General features: G+C 34.7%; 1 protein-coding gene across 5 annotated transcripts; it reads right to left on the bottom strand.

The window, feature by feature from the left end:
* On the bottom strand, nt 1,156–20,570 carry LOC109335967 (SNF1-related protein kinase regulatory subunit gamma-1-like). 5 transcript variants are annotated; one of them, XM_019572267.1, is made up of 7 exons: nt 20,566–20,570; nt 5,622–5,653; nt 3,951–4,127; nt 3,402–3,844; nt 2,502–2,768; nt 2,253–2,425; nt 1,344–1,623 (listed from the first exon to the last, which is right to left on the bottom strand). In XM_019572267.1, exons 3-7 carry the CDS (start codon nt 4,117–4,119, stop codon nt 1,344–1,346), a joined length of 1,332 nt encoding a protein of 443 aa, XP_019427812.1. In that variant the 5' UTR covers nt 4,120–4,127; nt 5,622–5,653; nt 20,566–20,570. The 5 variants fall into 5 exon arrangements, with proteins under 5 accessions (XP_019427830.1, XP_019427837.1, XP_019427812.1 ...); XM_019572292.1 differs by lacking the exons at nt 5,622–5,653; nt 20,566–20,570 and adding an exon at nt 1,158–1,295 and having other exon boundaries at nt 1,327–1,623; nt 3,951–4,119; XM_019572259.1 differs by lacking the exon at nt 20,566–20,570 and having other exon boundaries at nt 5,622–5,763.

A 20,646-nucleotide genomic window follows, 5' to 3' on the forward strand; every position in this document is an offset into this window, starting at 1 on the left:
ATTTTGTGGATACATTAATTAATTTCACGCCGCAACGGCCGCAATCGCATCACAACGGTCGCAATGACCGCAATCGCAGTAACCGTAACCGCAACCGCAATTTAAAACACTGCATGGAACTATATGATTTCAGGGATGATGATGAATGCACAGAGTGAGATAGCTGTTGATATGTTTCAGAGATCAGAGTCTTAAGGTCTGCAACCTGACTCAGCAATATGGAACAGCATGATTAGTGGTTTAGCACAACAAGAGCTGTGTGTAGAAGCTTTTAAATACTTCCGCAAATGCAGTTTGTTGGTGTGATTCCATGTTTGAAAACTCTCCCTAGTCTTTTTGTAGGCATGTGCAGATTCATATGCATTAATGCATGGAAAAGGGATATATGGGTATGCGATAGGAGCAGATACTGATAGGGGCGAATTTTTGGCAACTTCACTATTTGATATGTTGAGTTTGACACAAAACTAGATGATCCAGTATTTCCGAATGCAATGATAGGACAGTATGGAAGAAATGGAGACTGAGTCTGCCTTTGAAATCTTTGATGAAATGCTGGCAGAAATGGTTTCAACCAAACAGTGCAACATTTGTTAGTGTCCTATCTGCTTGCAGACAGATGGGTCAGGTTGACAGAGGATTACAAGTTTTCAAAATGATGAGAAAAGAGTATTGTTTGCATCCAAATCCTGAGCATTTTGGTTTCATGGTTGAACTTTTAGGTCGATCTGGTCGCTTGGATGAAGCTAAAGACCTGGTGCAAGAGTTGGTAGAGCCACCTGCATATGTTTTTGCTTCTTTGCTTGGAGCATGCAGGAGCTACCTAGATTCCAACCTTGGGGAAGAAATGGCAACTAAACTTCTAGAAATAGAACAAGAAAACCGCTCCCGTGATGGTTTTGTCATTGATGCATTGGAAGTGATATTTACTTAATGTTGTCCATAAACAATCAAATAAACAACATATAGAAGAGAAGAATACAATATAACTTTTAATAGGGTTAAACTAATTGTATATACATCCCCGGGAGATACTACCAATATTTTATTAGAAAATAAGGATTACAAGGTCTGACACATTCATAGGTCCACAACTTCTTGTAATTAGTGCAAAAGTTATAACAAGAGACTTGAGTCCAATATATAGTATTTCATACAATATCGTAACAATAGAAGTTGCATGAGAATTATTTATACAGAAAACAAACTCTCTAGCTTTAGCATGATAGATGTTGCATGAGAATTGTTTATACAAAAAACTTTAAATGAAATGTTTTCTCAGCTAACAGAGTTTGTTACCTTTGGAGTATTCCAACTTCCATGTATTTAAATATTCATACAAATCACTGATTCAACATCTCTTTCACTGCAAATCCATAGTAATCATCAAAATGGTAAGAAGGTTCGGTGATGAAAGAAGAGATTACATCTCTCAGTGTAATGACTCCGATTACTTCCTCTTGTTCATTTACTGCATAAATCCTGTGAATAGATTGAGAAGCAAGATTGTTGATTACACTCTGCAGTGTTGAGTCAGGCTTGCATGTTATGGGCCGAGTAACTTTTCGACTATCTCTGTTTAAGGAGGCAATTTCGCTCATGAAATCCATCACAGTGAGCTTCCTGAAACTCAAAATAAAGGGATAATGAAGTTAGAATACTTCAATTGAGTAATCAATTATTTTACAAGCTTGCGTGATGGCTAAAGTTGTACCCTTTGTTTGTTTTACTTAAACAAAAAAAGATCTTCCATACCCAATCATACTCAACATGTATACTATTAAGTGGAGAATCATATCAACCCTAGTTGGACTAATCTTGTTTTAAATCTTGTTATCATTTGTTTGATTAGTGGGTGAGTTTGGTGCAACAGTAAGCTTGTTGCTTAATGACCATGAGGTCATAGATTCAAATCCTGGAAACAGCCTTGTTAGGTAAGGTTGTGTACATCTAATATCCCCATACCCCACTAAGTGGGAGCCTCGTGCACTGGGCTACCCTTTTTTATCATTTGTTTGATTATCCTTCTCCTTCTCTCTATTTTGTTTTTCATTTTTACCAAATATGCAAGCATCTTACATAGCCTTTCCTCCAATACCCAATTTTTCTATGTTCCTCATTGTTGAAACTGCCAAAACCATGTCAAATATTATTTTTGGTGTTGTATATTTATTGCTATATATGTCTCCCAAGTATTGTCAAAGATGCTTACCATGCAGGTTCAAGATTTTCTAATTTCTACCCAGTCGTACCTAAAATTGGAGAAAAGTTCAGGCCTTAGCAGCAAGTGTCTGATGTCTCTTATACTCAAGTTTCCAACAATTCTCTTATTTGACCCCTCTACTACTGGAAGACCGCCGATTTTATTATCCCTCATCTGCTTGAAAGCTTCAAGAATCAAGTCATTGCTTGAGACACTAATAACCTGCCCAGGAAGAAATAGTAAACATTTCAAACCTTCAAGCTGCGGGAAGCTGAAAAATTTAAACACTGATACCTACATCATGAGGAGACATAAAAGGAAGTCCAAGATCGCATATAGGCCTTTCTGCAATGCAATCAAACCAGTCTCTTCCTTTGCATCCCTCGAGACCTTCAACAACCGCAGATTGAGTAATGAAGTTCACAATGTCGGGTTTGCCTGGTTCTATCACAGGTACATTCCTCAGCCTATATTTTGAAAGAAGCAGCATGACAGTCAACATACTGCTGTTTCTTGCAACTGGAACAAAAGGAGCCCACCTATATTGTTTAAGTATTGATTTGACCTGAAACCAAAAATCAATATGAATGTATGTTTCTTTTTTGACATGAAGCTAAGAAAAGGATTTAGCTGATCCATAATTAGCTTAATTTATATACACAAGTAAATAAATTCCTAAATGGATTATGCAGGAACACTGTCATCATCCATCTTCTATTAAATGAAGATTATTGACAACAACAATAACAACCAAGCCTTTATTCCACTAGGAGAAGTCGGCTACATGGGGCCACAATGCTCTATCATAATCATGTTCATAAGCATTGAGCTCTAAGTCTTTCTTTATCATTTTCCTATGATTTTTCTTGATATCCCTCTTCCTTTAGAAATTAGATTAGCTTCCATTTGATCTAATCTCCTTATGGGGCTTCTATTGGTCTCCTTCACATATGTCCAAACCACCCTAAGGTACGCTTCTAACATCTTTTCTATAATAAGAGCTTCCATGATTGACAACCAGCACAAAAAAGCCATACAAATAAATAGTTAGCCCACCAGCACAGCTTCAAATGTTTCTTCCCAATCAAGGAAGAAAACAATTTGTATCAAGAATTCAATATACAAAAAGTTAACATCAGTGTAAAAAGTAGAACTAGCAGTTAAGTCAAGAGTCACCCTCTGTCATCATCATACATACCGTTGTAGACTTAAATGGTTCTTCTTTTAGTATTACTTTGTAGAAGTCCCCACCCAGTTTATCAGCAACATGAGGAGCATCTTTACCCATCCCTTTCTCTACAGCAATTCCACCTACCACTGCAGCACCTGCAGCAGCAGCAGTTAGTCCAGCAATTGCTGCAGGACCGGTTACTCCCAATGCTAGTGCTCCTAGAGCACCAATAGTTCCTGTACCAACTCCAGCAGCTGTTGCTGTACCGGCCGATAGGGCAGCTACGGCAATTTCTGCAGTCTCCAGCACCCAGAGAATAATAGCTGAATAATCTATGATGCCAAGGTACCTATCTCTCCAATTTGAACTAGTCCCTGCTTCTGGATCTTTAACTGGTGCTGCTAAAATGTTGTTTTCAGATAGAATCTTAACTGCTTCGCCAACGGGTGTGAATGCTAGAATTTCAATCACTAAGGAAGTATTTTACATGTTACTACTTTGGTCATGGAAATCATTGACAAGTTAAATGCATAAGGTGATAGTAGTGGGATGCCTTAGTATTGTTAATCTCCTTACCTTTTCCTCCTGGAACTCGCGGAAAAGAAGAAACTGGAATCTTTGCAAGTGCATCTGTTAATGTCTCCTGCAATGCCTTTGGTAATTTCTTTCTGGATTGGATGGTTTCATAGTAGTCATCGAACTTCGAAAATTCGGCATTTGATCTTACATCCTGTGCTTGCGCCATATTTGTAGCTAAAGGAGCTTATTGGTATTAATTGATGTTTCAATAAATTTCATTAAATTGCAGAAATATCTATAGCTCTAAAACTTTTCTATTAATTGATTCATTACACCTTCATTGAAAATATAACCATCCTTTGTGCTGTAAAGTTAGCAAGAGCCATAGGGTTTTGTTACATATACTAAGTTATTGCTGTATCACAATTATTACACAATATAAGTGCACAAGACTTGAAACTGCATACAAGAAAAACGCTTCTTTTGAACTTTGAAGATAAATTATATGTCTGTGTCATTCTCTTTCAACTCTCCTGAAAACCTCTTACAGTGTGTATCTGTATATACTAGTTTCTGTTATAATTCTGGGATAGAAGATTATGCTCATGGGAAGGGGTTTTGGTGGGATAGCTTCTGCAAGATTACTCTTATGACCTTCAATATGAGTTCAGTTCCTCTCTCCAATACTGGGCAGGATTGAAATTTTGACATATGGCATATATAAATTTTCAAGCTTCCACTTCTTAATTAAATAACTTCAAAAATTACAAATATCATCTTTCCTCATACTTCAGTAATAAAGATGATTTCAGTTCCTTTATTATACTCAGTCAAGTCATCAAAAAAATCTTTTTAACCTAATTGCAAATATCTATAAAATACGGAAGGGATCCTCCCTACTAGTAGATCAACATCGTGACATGTGGCAAAAAAAATTTGAACAACTATAATTTAAATTATTTTTCAATTAAAAAATAACAAATAAAAACAATTATGTTTCTCCTAAGGAGTTGTACTCCAATAATACCTACATTTTAATTGACTTTTTAAAGTGCTTGATACAAATACTTAGGATCACTTCCATTGATAGAGAGACACATCACAAACAATATGAAAAAACACTAATAAAGATTGACATTTTTTATTCTTTAAATATAATTATATAAAACTTTTAACTTTCATTATATAAAAATATTAATTTGTCTCCCATTACATTACTTGAGAAGATACTGATTCCTACCTTATAATAAGACAGTGTAAAACATCATATGCAATAACTTTTATTTAAGAGACATTCACTCTTAAATTACAATTTCATTTTTTTAAGATATTATAAGATTAGAAAAACAGTAAATATTGCATAAAAAAATATAAATTACCTTATAAAAAACAGTACAAAAATTTCCAAAATGGTTTCTTATATAAAATTAACTGTGATAGGACATAAACAAGAAGAGATTAGCTCTCGTTTCTTCGTAATTCGATCTTTGATTGATACTTCGATACGGCCTAAAATAATTGTGTATTAAAACTGTTGGTGAAGAAATTGATTATTCGTAGGGAAACATAAACATGAAACTTATTATGACAACCATAAGATTCAATAAACAGCAGCTCTAAACATTTGCATATAATGCTTATAAATTGTAATGCAGGAACAACGGGTCAAATGATTTGAATGCATCATGAGATAATAATTGGGAAAACCTGGAACTTATCATGACGTACCTATTAAGTTTGTGAATGCCAATGGATTCAAACTTCTAAAAGAGATTTATTTATGTGATCTACAGATTTGAGAAGTGGTTATGTTTGGTTATTTAATGACTTCTTGAGTTTGCTAGCAATGCCAAGTGTTTTTATGGACATTTGTTAAAGGCTTTTTGAAACATTTGTTAAAGGCTTTTTGAAACATTTGTTCAATGCTAATAGGTTTTCATCCGTTCAACCAGTGAGAAAAACTTATATATAGATACAACCTATTATATTTAGAAATAAATATATTTATAGTTTTTGTATTATATTAATGACTAAATCTTAATTAAAACTAAATAATTAATATACTGTTAAGATTTTATTGGTTGTCTTAACATACATATGTCACACAAATCTTTCTATCGGTTTGTTGAACTTTTACATTAAAAACAAGGCTTAATGAACCCCATTTTTTCTTTAGTATAATAATGGGATTTTACATTATTATTAACAATGATTTTTATCGAAAATTAGTAACGTGTAAATATTTTCACGTCAATATGTATAACTCATTGTCTCCTTTCTTTACTCCTAAGATGTAGTTGGACATTGACTCGGTATTTAGCAAAACAGTTTTATGTGTCATTACTAAAATACATGTTGGTTTAGGAAATAAGAATTACACTATGCCATATCACTATGGAAATTTGATTGTGTAAATGGTTGATTGATGGAGAAATTTTACTTCATTGAGTTATTTTGACATTTTTATTATCTTTAGTATATATATTTTCTTTGGTAATATGAATCCTATGTTAGGAAGAGAAATTGTGAACCGACTTATTTCATTATGTACTAGATGCAACCTTAAAATAGGCTAAGTAAAGATGTTACAATCAGTTTTAAAAACTACATATACAACTTCTTCTAAAGTGGAGGTACAGCTTGCAAACACCTAACAAATTTATTAAATTTTGGAATGAAGGTCCTTTGAGAGGTTTGGTAAAAATGTCTGTCAATTGATCTTCACTTTTGTAGTACTTCAAGACAATTGTTCCATTATTGTTGAGGTCTCTCAAAAAAATAGTACTTAACATCAATATGTTTACTTCTTCCATGAAGTACATGATTTTTGGAGAGTTTGATGGCTGAGGTATTATCACAATATATTGTAGTAGCCTCCTCTTGCTTGGAATGTAGTTCTTCAAGTATTTTCCTCAACCAAATGGCTTGACAAGTACAAGTTGAAGCAGCAACAAACTCAACTTGAGTAGTTGATAATGTGACTATATGTTGCTTTTTAGATAACCATGAGACAACCCCTATGCCAAGCATAAAGACATAGTCTGAAGTACTCCTCCTGTCATGTTGATCCCCTGCAAAGTTACTATTGTTGAATCCAATCAATTCTGATTTTTCACCTTTCTTGAAAAATAGCCCAAGTTGTTTTGTTCCTTTAAGATAACAGAGGATTCGTTTGGCAGCTAAGAGGTACATTTCAGATGGACTTTCCATGTATCTACTAATTAGGCTGGCAAAATGCATTATGTCAGACCTAGTAACAGTTAAATACATCAAACTACCCATAATTTGCTTAAATAGTATGTTATCCACCTTTTTCCCTTAAAATCTTTGTTTAGCTTCAAACCATACTCAAATGGAGTACTTATAGGATTGCAATCCTGCATCTGAAACCTGTTTAAGAGTTCTTGGGTATACTTCTTTTGAGAAATAAAATACCCATTAGTTGATTGCACTACTTCTATACCAAGAAAATGATGCATGAAGCCAAGATCAGACATTTCAAATTCAATCATCATAGACTTTTTGGAAATTTTCAAACATTCCCAAATCATTTCTAATAAATATAAGGTCATCAAATATAAGAAAACAATAAGTATTTTTCCTTCAGATCCAACTTTAACCAAGAGTCTGCGTTCATATGGGCATTTACTAAATCCTTATTTAAAAAAATATACCTCTATTGGACTATACCAAGCTCTTGGAGTTTGTTTTAGTCCATAAAGTGCCTTATTCAATCTATACACTTTATGTTCATTTCCAACTTTAATATAGTTAGGGGGTTGATCAACAAATACCTGCTCATCCAAGGTTCCATGAAGGAATGTTGATTTAACATCCATTTGATAGGTAGGCCATGAGTTTTGAGCTGCCATGGCAATCACCAATCTGATAGTATCATGGCTTACAAATGGAGCGTACACCTCTTTATAGTCCACACTATATTCTTGCTTATATCCTTTTGCCACCAATCTTGCTGTATACTTGTCAACTTCACCATCTTCTTTTATTTTAGTTTTGAAAAGCAATTTTACACCAACAGTTTTCTGCTCATCTGGAAGATCAACAAGCTCCCATGTATGGTTTCTTTCTATGACTCCAATTTCTTCATCCATTGTCTTTTGCCATTTTGCTTCCTTGGCGGCATTCTCAGAGGTTGTGGGATCACAATTTGAAAATAATGCAAAATGAGTAACAAGATCATCAATTTGATTAATTCTAGTTACCTCAAAATCTTCCATCCAAGATGGCCTTTTTCGAATGCGACTTCTAGGAGTTTCAACATATGCATCCGTTGAAGTTTTAACTCTTATTGGTGTTGCAATTTTTCCTTCTCCTCTATGTTCTACTTGTGAATTATACAAGACTGCTTCCCATTTTCTTGTTCCTCTTCTTCAAATTCAAATTCTGAAGTATTTGGAGTAGGTTGCTGCACATTCCATTCCCAAGTTTTCTCTTCATCAAAGATGACATCTCTGCTTGTCACAATTATTTTTGTGAGAGGATTATACAACTTATATGCTTTGGAAGCTTCACTAACACCAATGAATACACACTTTTCACCTTTATCATCAAGCTTCTTCCTTTTTTGGTCTAGAACATGGGCATAAGCTATGCAACTAAAAATTCTGAAATGCTCAACATTCGGCTTGTGTCCATTCCATGCTTCTTCAGGTGTCATATTCTTCATAGCAAAGGTGAGGCTTCTGTCCAGAAGATGAATGCTCCAATTTACAGCTTTTGGCCAAAAATTTCTTGGCACTCCACTCATCTTCAAAATGGTTTGAACCATATTTAAGATTGTTGGATTCTTCCTTTCTACAATGCATTTTGTTGTGGTGTGTAAGCTGCTATAAGTTGTCTCTTGATTCCATGTATGATATAAAAATATGCAAATTCTTGTGAGTTGTATTCATCACCATGATCACTGCGGAGAACTTTGATTGCATGTTCACTCTTTTTTTCAACAAGTGCTTTGTAGTGTTTGAAAACAGATAGAGCTCAGATTTTTCCTGTAGAAAATAAACCCAAGTTTTTTGACTATAATCATCAATGAATGTAATGAAGTAGCGTTTACCACCATTTGATGTAGGATTAATCAGCCCATAAATATCATAATGAATCAACTCCAAAACTTGTTTTGCTCTCCATGATTTTTCTTGTGGGAATGATGAATGATGTTGTTTTCCAAAAACACATTCTTCACAAATTTGAGATGGATTGACTATTTGTGGAAGACCTACCACCATGTTTTTCTGTTGAATAGTGTTCAATACATTGAAATTTAAGTGGCCATAGCGGAAATGTCAAAGCCATGAGGGATCCTTCACGTCACTCATCAAGCATGTTTGTGCACTTTGAATCTTCAAAGGAAACAACCTGTTAGAACTCATTTCAAAAACTACAATAGATCCTCTGATAGGATCATATATCTCACAAGCATCTTTTTGTATGGTTATTATATAACCTTTTTCCTGTATTTGACCAACACTCAACAAATTGCTTTTCAAGTCAGGAACATAAAATACATTAGAGATGGTTTCCATCAAACCATTCTTGGTTTAAATTTTAATATCTCATTTATAGTAGAGCAATCACCAAAAATGACTTTAGATCGAAAGTTTTCGTCTAAATAAGAGAAATATGACTTACTTCCACACATGTGGTCGCTACAACCAGTATCAACATACCACACATCATATTGGAATTTCTCATGAGATATCATCAGCAATGTTTCTTCTTCATTCTCCTCTACAAAGTTAGACATTTCTCCATTTCCTTTGTAATTAGACAATTTTGTGTAGCACCCAGAGGCATAATGACCAAACTTATGGCATCTATAGCACTCTAACTTGGACTTTTTATATATTTTACATCCTCCTTGTTGTTGGTGAGGATTTCCTCTAAAGTTCCCGCTAGAATCTCTATTTCCTCGATCTCTATATCCTCTACGTCTACCCCTACCCCTTCCTCTGAAGTTATTGGAATTAGTATTGGTAGAAGCCTTCAATGCTTGTTCCTCTGTTGTTGAACTTCTATGCATCTTTTGTTCATGAACCAACAAGGAACTTTGAAGTTCATCTAGAGAGAGTTCATCAATGTCATTGGACTCTTCAATTGAGCACACCATATAGTCAAATTTTGGTGTGAGTGAGCGTAATTTTTTTTCAACAATGAGGGTGTCTCTCTCTCTATCAACTTCACTCACTATGGGTTTTCTATAGGAAAATACCACACCCCTTTTCTTTTTTCTCTTTGGCTGGCTCTAGATACCAATGTTAGGAAGAGAAATTGTGAACTGATGTGTTTCATTATGCACTAGATGCAACCTTAAAATAGGCTAAGTAAAGAGGTTATAATCAGTTTCAAAAATTACATATACAACTTCCTCTAAAGTGGAGGCAACTTGCTAAACTACTACACCACACAACACATAAACTGAAGAAAATATAAAAATATTTAACAATCTCTCACTCTTTTGGCAAGGAACTAATCATTTTTGAAGTGTGTATCTTTCCATTCCAATAAGTGTGGCTGGAATCGAACACTTTGATGTATTTTTTGAATTATTAGCAAAGTAGTGCAATTTTAGTAAAACAAAGATGTCAGCCATGATTTCTGTTTTTCATTTGGAAGTTTGTACCTCTCATTCATGATTTTCGTTCCCTATTTGTTTCTTTATAGTAACCATGTATGGTAGTTATGAATACCTTTTTTAAATTTGGTCTTTAACGAAAATCATTTCTGCAAGTCATAACTCTCAATATCTGAATTTGTTTTGTTTTGTGATTGTAAAACATGATTTTGATATTTCGTTTTTCTATTTTCTTAAAGAAATCGTGTCTGATGACCAAAATTTTCTAATTTTCTTTGGTTTTTATTATTTGAAAAAGTGAACACAATTATAAAAAGAAATTCCCGAAACATTAATTGACATTCCACTCGAAGGAAAAATGTTGGTGTCAATTTCAGCCTCGTTAATGCCATTACCATACACGAAAAAATTAATGAAAGTGAGGCGACTTTAAATATTGGTACATCAACCGATTTGGAAATACACGAATTTGCCATTAATGCAGATCCAACGAATTCCACCATAGAAAGCAAAGGACATTAATGATGATTGCATTAAAGATTAAGCCTTGAAGGAAAATTACAATAAATAGGATGATCAATGCTGATCATCAATATGTGACTATTATTAACTTCACCACTCAGGCCATTCCATGTCATGATCCTTTTCAACCAACATTAAATGTCAAATTAGTGCACTTACCTGAAATATTACAGGATCATTGTAGTTGGTACATATTGACTGAAATATTACAGTTTTGTTGCACAATTTAAATTAATTACCAAATTAGTGTATTTTTTTGGAAAATTGGCATCAAGGTTGGATTTTATATTAATCTCGACTTCACTCCAAGTCAAACTTGGCAACTATAATGTAGAGGCTTGGTTTTTTATTATTTTAATATAACTCTATTACCTTATTGTAGATTTTGTTTTCTTAATGTAACTCAACAATATCACTATAGAGTTTATTTTTTTTTTCGGCACTCCAAAATCGATATTCAAGTTGTAGAGTAATTAAATGAGTAATTAAATGATGAATTAAACCGATATTCAAGTTTATGCAAATGAAGAAATTAAAGAAAGAAAACTGTTAATTGAGAAATTAAATGAGTTAGTTGTAGGATAGTTAAGAGTTACCATTTCTGGTATATGGTTAAACTTGTATATTAGCATGTAATTGAGGCATTATTCATTACAATTCAGAATCATTTTCAATCACCAATTTCATTCCCCAATTTCCTACTTTTACTTGCATCAACTATCTCTTTCTTTGTTCTCATCTTCCTCAGTCTCACAATCTGTTCTTCTCTACTATTCTAACATTTGGCATCAAGATTCATCTAAAAGACCAATTTTTTCTGCTGCAACAAATGGCTCAAACCACTGGAAACTTTGATACAACTCTACCCGTGATAGATGAAAAGAATTGGACTAGATGGCGCATCCAAATGAAGGCTATTTTTGGATATCAAAATGTAGCTGACATTGTTTAAGAAAGGCTACCAATCTTGGAAGATGGAGCCATGAAGCACAACGAAATGCTTACATGCATAATAAGAAGAGAGATTGTAGAGTAATCTGCCTTCTTCACCAAGCAATGGACAATGCCCACTTCGAAAAGATTGCAAGATCTACAACTGCATAAAAAACTTGGGATGTATTGGAGAAACACTATGCTGGTGCTGAAGAAGATTAGTTTGCAAATTATGAGAAGGCAATATGAGCTCATGCAAATGGAAGAAGGTGAAAGAATTGTTGATTTCTTCACCAGGATAATCACATACACAAATCCTCAGAACTGTGATTATAGAGATTGACTATGTGGTGGTGGCTATTGAAGAATTAGGAAGGGTTGGAAATTTGAAGATTGAAGAGCGTCAATGGTCCCTTGAAGCCCATGAACATAGATTTAATAAGAGGATTACAGATAGATCCTCACATGAAGCACTTCAAGTGCATACACCAAATAAACGAGCTATATGTGTGAAGAATTCAAGCAAGAATCAAGGAAGGTTTCTTGATCTGAAAGGTGGTCCAAAAAAGACCTATGTCAATACCACTGATCAACCAGAACAACCCAATAAGAGGAATGACTGTAAACAATTCAAAGGCTTGAAGAAGAAGGTTGATAGAAATAAAGTAAGGTGCTACAATTGTGATAAAATTGGGCATTATTCTTCTAAATGCTTGGCATTTAACAAGAATTAGTATAAAAAAAGCAAGAACCAGAGGAAGTGATAATTGGTATCGTGACTCTAGTTGTTCCAAAAAATCATATGACTGGGCAAAATGAGTGGTTAGTGAGTTTTGATCCAACCATAAGAAACAAGGTCAAGTTTGATGATAATAGAGTAGTGATAATTGAAGGAATAGGAGATATCTTTCTCGGGATGTAGAATGACAGAAACGCATAGATAAATGATGTGTTATATGTTCGTGACATGAAAACAAATGTCATCAGCCTTGGCCAACTGCATGAAAGAGGTTTCGGTATGGAGATGAATAATGGAGTTATGGAAGTCTATGACAGCTTGAAGAGGAGAATTCTAAGGGCTCCATTTTCAAGCAAAGAGTGAGCATTTGATAATATAAGGAAGTTCAAGGCCTTGGTAGAAAGACAATTAGGGAAACTCTTAAAAATCTTCAGAACTGATGGAGGAGGTTAATTTACTTCAAGAGAGCTTGAAGATTTTAGTGTAGAGCATAGTATTATTCATGAAGTTACTACTCCATACTCTCCATATCATAATGGAGTGGCTGAGAGAAGAAATAGAACTGTCATGAATATGGTAAGATGTAAGTTGAAGTGCAAAGGTTTGCCTCACAACCTTGGGGGTGAAGTAGTGACTACATCAACCTATGTTCTCAATAGATGTCCAACTCAAGCTCTAGACAAGCAAGTTCCTGAAGAATTATGGAATGGGAAGAGACAATCAATGAAACAGTTTATGGTGTTTGGACCAGTTTGCTACAAGCACATCCCATATTAAGTGAGAAAGAAGTTGGATGGCAAGAGTGAACTAATGATTTTTGTTGGTTATAATCCAACAGGATCATATAAGCTCATGAATCCTATAACTAAACAAGCAGTGTTCAGCAGGGATGTCTATTTTGATGAGATGATGAAAGGATCTTCTTAGTAAGGTTGAGCACAATATGTCAGCGACTGTAATTCCTATGCAAGAAGACGAGAAAGTCACAAAAGAATTGAATCCTACTCCAAGGATAAGGGGTCATGAAACCAGGGCTGCTGAAACCAGACCTACAAGGACAAGACACTTACCACTAAGGAAAGTGAATCAATCACCTTCCAAGAAGCAATAAAGGAACATGTGTGGTTCAAGGCAATGGAGGAAGAACTTAAAGCCATAAATAAAAACAACACTTGGGAAGAGGTTGAGCTACCTGATGGAAAGAAACCTATAGCAGTCAAATGGGTGTATAAGGTCTAGTTAAGACCTGATGGAAGTATATCTAAGCACAAAGTTAGGCTTATTACTAAGGGGTTTATGCAAAGAGAAGAATATGACTATGATGAAGTCTTTGCACCAATGGCCAGATTTGAGACAGTAAGATTGATTCTTGCTCTTGCTAGTTAGAATGGTTGGAAACTGTGGCAACTTGATGTCAAGAGTGCCTTCCTCAATAGCCCTCTTGAAGAGGAAGTCTACATAACTCAACCTCCTGGATTTGAGACATCAGTAGATGAAACCAAAGTGCTAAGCTTGAAGTATGCTTTGTATGGTCTGAAACAAGCTCCAAGAGCTTGGAACAACAAGATTTACTCATTCCTAACATATATTGGCTTCACTAAGTGCAAGGTGGAACATGGTGTGTATGTGATGTGAACCTCTTGGGTAAAAGGCTCTTGCACAATCTATCTTGGTTGGTGTTTGGCCAAGCTCACGATTGAGTAGAGCTTTTAAGAAAATAATAGGCACGAAAATGTAAACTAGGATAAAAGAAGATGGAAAAGGCTTGAGGTGAAAGGCACCACAACACTTATGAGGTTTTGATAAGCCAAAGTGATGCTTACCACAAGAACTTGGTTCTTGATAAGAACTTCTAATCTTGGTTCATCCAAAAAGGTTTGGAGAATACTCTCACAAAGATACAATCCTCAATTCACAAAGAATTATGATTCAACGTAACTTAACTTGTTTATTCCATTGCAAAAGGCTTACATTTATAGGCAAGCCATATAGGTTTCCACGACTTATGAAACACAAAAGAAGTAAGGCTAATGCATGGTAACTTAACATAGGATACCATGAGCCAAATGAATCTATTCCTAAACTAGACTACATTCGGCTGGTAATTAGATTAGCACATGTATTTTGCATGCTTTATTACATTAAAAGAAAACATAAAGACATTGGCCTAGGATGCCTTGGTTGCCACGATTGAAACTTCATTAGCTTAGGATTCATTTCTTCCTTAATTCCATGACTTCATCCTTTAGGCACATGTTGAATAAGGCTTAATGCCTTCATTAAAGTTGCACGACAAGACTTGATGAGTTGCATAGGATGCTTGCATTTTTTGTAGTCTCAACTCATATTTCAGTACATGGTAGAATGTTGGAGTTATTGTCTCCATAGTGGCCCTCGAGTGCACTTAACATTGGCTTAGGATTCTCTTTGTCCAAGGAGAGAATTCCATCGGCAGAAAGGTGATAGATAATGAGTTGAATGACTTAGGATGCCATTGGCTTGAAGTCTTCAATGAGCACATGGCAATTTCCCACGAGCAACTTTGTTCCAACAACTCTGAAAATGACTTAGGATTCCCCTAGATGATTTGTGCCTAGGTGAGTTAAGCTCCAACGGTCCAGACAAGGTGTTTAAGCACCATAAATGCCCCATTTAAGCCACTCCATGGTCATATTCATAATTCCTTGGAGCATTCCTCCTCCAACAGATACAACATCTCTAATTCACCTAGGGATGGCAATAAAAACCGAACCCGTGGGTACCCACCCGAACCGAACCCGAATTTAACAGGGAAAACCCGATTGATTGGGTTCGGGTTTGGTATAGCAAAGACCCTAACCCGAACCCGCCCCGAAGTAAGGTAATTCAATTTAAAATTGAAATTTCTATCATTTGCCAATTGTTTTTAATTTCTAATGTTACTTTACATACTATTAGATCTTCAAACATAAAAGAAATGAAATAATACAAGAGAAAATATAAATGTTATAGTAAAATTACACGAAAATAATATCATATTTTCCTTAATACTTTATCATTTTCGGGTTTTTTTTTCGGGTTCGGGTTACCCGAAAACCGACGGGTTCGGGGATGGTATTTTTATTTTCAACCCCGTTGAGTTTGGGTACGGGTTTTGAATTTTGGGTTCGGGTTTGGGTATGTGCAAACCCCACCTCGACCCGCCCCGTTGCCATTCATATATTCACCTACCAAATAATATTAGACTAAGTTAGAATACCCTTGGTTCATGAAAATTATAGGTTGGTCCAAACATTAAAGTGTCGGCTACACTTTTAGGCTTGGTTTAAATCTCACGAGCCATTTTTCGAATTAGACATTATTTATGGGCAGATTTATGAAACAAACACTGAAATAAATTAAACTAAGTGTTGGTCAAAAATTGGGCCACACAATTATTATTGAAATTAAAATATTCCATGCCAAACATGTTGGCTAGGCCTGACTCGGTCAGGCTACGCCTAGTGCCTGATGCGACAGAGTAGGCGCATGCGCCTCTGTCAAATTTCCTGGCCAGGCCAGATTGGCCCAACGCCTGGCTCAGCACTTGGAGCGCCATGAACTTCCACTCGGTCAGCACACCTCAGTCAGACTTGGTACCTAATGCACCTGGCCCTATGCCACAATCAGAATTGTCTCGGACAGGCTTGGCGCCTGATGCATCTGGCCCCGTGCTAGGGTCAGATTTAGCGCCTTGGCCAGGCCTGTGGCCTGTCTCATGCACATGGCCTGGTTTGTCCTTGACTCGGTCAAAACCATGAACCAAGATACTACTGAGCATCTTTAAACCCCCTTGGGCTAACTTTGGTTCACCATCATGGATCAACTCAATGAGTTATCCAAGGGCATTTTGAGCCCTTTTTGCCCGTGCCCTAGTCATAGGACCACTTATGCTTTCAAGGCTATCATAATCAATGTTAGGCACTTTGGGTATTGCATCACTATTTGAATTTGACCATCGCATGTGAGCTAATTCTAATTTGTCTTTATATAGATGACATAGTCATCACAATGAGTAGTGAAGCTTAGATTCTGAAGCTAAAAGGAAAGCTCAAATATGAGTTTGAAATGACTTATCTTGGTGAGATAGCCTACTTCTTGGCATAGAATTTCTGAAGATAGAGAAATGAATCGTAATGCATCAAAGGAAGTATATAACATATGTGCTATACAGGTTCCTATGCTAAATTGCAAACCTGTATCAGTACTAGTTGGAGGGAACTTGAGGTTGAGTGAAGCAGCCTTGGAAAACCCTGTGGATGCAACACTCTGTAGACAAATTGTGGGTTGTCTTAGGTTCATTTGTCACAGTAGCCTGAAATTACCTATGGTGTAGGAGTGATAAGCAAACACATGGCTAGTCCTACACAATCACACAAAACTGTAGCAAAGAGAATCCTAAGATACTTGAAGGGGACTCTATGCTATGGCGTATTGTTTCCAAATCAGAAGTAGAAATGTGAATCAATCTTTGTGAGATATTCAGACTCGGATTGATGTGGAGATAATGAGGATAAGTGGAGCACTTCAGGGTATTTGTTCACTATCTTTGGTGCACCTATATCTTGGAGCTCAAGGAAGTAAGATGTGGTACCTCTTTCAACCTGTGAGACTAAATACATTGTAGCTTGCAATACTGCATGCCAAGGACTATGGATGACATACTTGATGACAAAATTGAAGTATGGGGACTTTGAGAAATTTGAATTAAGGATGGACAATACATCAACAATAAACTTGGCCAAGAATCCTGTAAGTCATGGAAAGAGCAAACACATTGAAACAATGTTTCACTTCTTGAGAGTTGGAAAAGGTAGAGTCAAGCTGGTTCACTGCCCCACAAAAACTCAAAGTGCAGATGTATTGACCAAGGCATTGAAGATTGAGAGATTTAGGAAGTTGAGAGGCATGTTTAATGTCTTTAGTTTTTAAAGCCTGGTTGTACTTTGTTGTATAGGAATTCTACTACTGTAATTTGTATTGATGTGTTATAACTGTTTGATTAAGGGGGAATGTTAATTGAATAATCAAATGAGTTGGTTGTAGGATAGTTTGGAGTTACCATTTCTGGTATATGGTTAAGTTTGTTAAGCCCAAAATAGAAACTTATATATTAGCATGTAATTGAGGCATTATTCATTACAATTGAGAATCATTTTCAATTACCAACTTCACTCCCTAATTTCCTACTTTTACATTCATCAACTCTCTCTCTTTGTTCTCATCTTCCTCACTCTCACAATTCTTTCTTCTATGCAATTCTAACAAAAACAAATGCCACCCTATTGTCTAGTTAATTTATTAATGCTATAGTTGTGCATAGTTTAGTATAAAAGTGATATTTTATTGCAGTATATCCAAAATGGTGACAACACAACTACCATATTATGTGCTCCCTACACTATAGGGTGAGTTGAAATTAGAATTTCAAGCTAATTGGCTCATACAAGTATCATCATCTTACAATATAAGAACATTCTAGAAATATTAATATAATATCAATTATTAAATTTAAAAAAATCAACTAGCATATCCTATTATATTCCTTCTCTAATAAACCAATAAAAAAACATTATAACATATATTTATTAGAGTCTCAATCCAAACATTTTCATCTTGCTAATTAAAAAAATTAATTGCTGATCAAATGGATTATTTATAAAAAATTGCAATTGTTTTCTACATAAAAAAAGAAACTCATTGATAATGCATGCATACCTTCATAGTATCCGTTTTGAAGATTTTATAAGAGAATTAATAGATAATTTAGTAGCACATATACTATAAATGAAACTATTGCTATAAAAACCATTTTGTGCCAGTCGGTTTAACAGGTGAATCAGTCTCAATACCGGTACAATATAACAATTATATCAGTCATACAATCATATCAATCAAAACTGGTCATGCAAACCGATTTTCAATTAATCTATATCGGTCATACAACTAATTTCATTGAAAATTATTTTTTAATGAAAATGACTTATTTTTATCAAAATGTTAGTATCGAGATCAAACACACAACTAGTAAATTTTTATACTTCTAAAATATGGTTTTCCATCAAGTGATACATTTTTTATTTTAACAAATTGTATAAATAAAAGTTGTTATTGTTTTCTTTATTGATTTTTCAGCATTAATATTAATATGAAATAGTATATCCATCTTCACTAATATGTAGTTTAATCAGTGAATCACTATACTAATTTATCAGTACTCTGTCCGATTTGATAACTGTTAGTGTGTTAATAACATTGAACGAAACAAATTTTGTTTTTAAATTTAACAAAAAAAATTAAAATAGAGCACGCACAGTCCTTGTATATGTGGTTCGTTCACGCTACTAAATTTTGTATTTTGTGGAGGCTTTTTTGTGGAGGTTATTGAAATCCCCACAAATAAATCAAACAGGGTGGGCTGGGCAATTGACTGAATACACAATGGGGTTTTTTATTTAATTAGTAGAGGTTTTCAACCTCCATTATGAATTTCCCATTATAAAACCTAAATCCTTCATTCTTTCCCATTATTTTCCATTCTTCTACACTGAGGCTCTCTTGCACATAGGTTCTCTTTCATGCAGAGGTTCTTTTCCACACTAAGGTTACAATCTTTTCCATTCATTTCGATTTCTTTGTGTTTGTGCTCTTCCATTCATCAAGAACAGGTTAGCATTATAAACAAGTGAAATTATTAGGGATTAGAGTTTTCTGTTTGTTTTGATTTTTTTGGTTGATTATGTTTGTTTTTAATTTTCTCTATTTTTGTGCTCTTCCATTCTTTGTGTTTTGAATTTGTTGCTTGAAATTGTTAGGGATTAGGGTTTTTATTTAACTAAATCCTATATTGTATAAGTGTATAACTGTATTTATTCCTTCAACTTGTCATGTTCCACCAAATCAACAGATTCTTGGTAATGACACAATCTATTGTTAACTTGGGGACACAACTTCCTTCACCCAATTAAATGGAAAAGAGGGATTTTTTAAGTGAGATTTGTTGGGCTGTGTGCAGTAATAGCCACAATTTGGGTTATCCAACATTCACATATTAAAAGTCATCAACCTTTAAGTAAAACTCCTAGAGGTTGATAGGTTGGCAATGTGATTTTTTTACTATGCCACCATGATTTTGATCCTGTCGAGTGACAGATCACAAATATATAAATCTGGTTTATTATAATTGTTATATCTAATATTTTTAAAATTTCCCAATGTATAAACACAAATGCACAATTCGCTGAAACTTGTTTTATCTTCTTTTGTGTTCATTTTTATTCTCTTTCTTTTATTCAGTTGCTTGTTCCCAACAGTGCCACTACACGACACTTATAAACATTGTACTTACACAATTTCTAAATAAATATGCATGAAATGTGAAGCAACTAAACATTGTACTTACAAATGATGGATATTGAAGTAATTATTATAGAACTCATATGCTTATGTTTTTTCATTCCTCGCAAATCTTCCTCTTATTTGTGGCCTACTGTCGGCCAATGTCTTCCCGCAAGCATACTGATTCCAAGAAGAAAACAAGTTATATGTACAACTTTCCAAACATTTATAACATAAAGTGCAAAGAACTTTGGGTTATTAAAATAAAAAATAGTTTGGAAGATGTTAAGATTGGATATTCACAAGACAAGTCCATAATATTTTTACTGTAATTGCATCATAACTAATTGCTAGTATAGTAGTGAACCATTGGAGTAGAGACCATACAACATTACACCACAGTGGAAGAGTAACATAAAGGATACATGGTTAATAATATGCCTAATTATTATCACTGTTGGTAACCTTGTTCCAAATAGTATATGCATAAGTATGTTTATTCCTTTAACAAAGAGCAGAGTCTGCACCACCCTCTAATAATAGTCATATTATGTTTAGCCCAACACGCTTATATTATAATACATTTCAATCAGTTGAAACTTATGTGTGAA

This window comes from Lupinus angustifolius, chromosome LG02, assembly GCF_001865875.1.
Source record: "Lupinus angustifolius cultivar Tanjil chromosome LG02, LupAngTanjil_v1.0, whole genome shotgun sequence".
NCBI lineage: Eukaryota > Viridiplantae > Streptophyta > Magnoliopsida > Fabales > Fabaceae > Lupinus > Lupinus angustifolius.

Excerpts from the sequence above, each read along its gene's own strand:
- LOC109335967 (XM_019572285.1), bottom strand. The coding sequence starts at position 4,119 with ATGGCGCAAGCACAGGATGTAAGATCAAATGCCGAATTTTCGAAGTTC. Across the intron at positions 2,769-3,401 it reads AACCATTTAAGTCTACAACG|GTCAAATCAATACTTAAACA; the intron begins GTATGTATGATG and ends TTTTGGTTTCAG. Across the intron at positions 1,624-2,252 it reads GAACTTTTCTCCAATTTTAG|GAAGCTCACTGTGATGGATT; the intron begins GTACGACTGGGT and ends TTTGAGTTTCAG.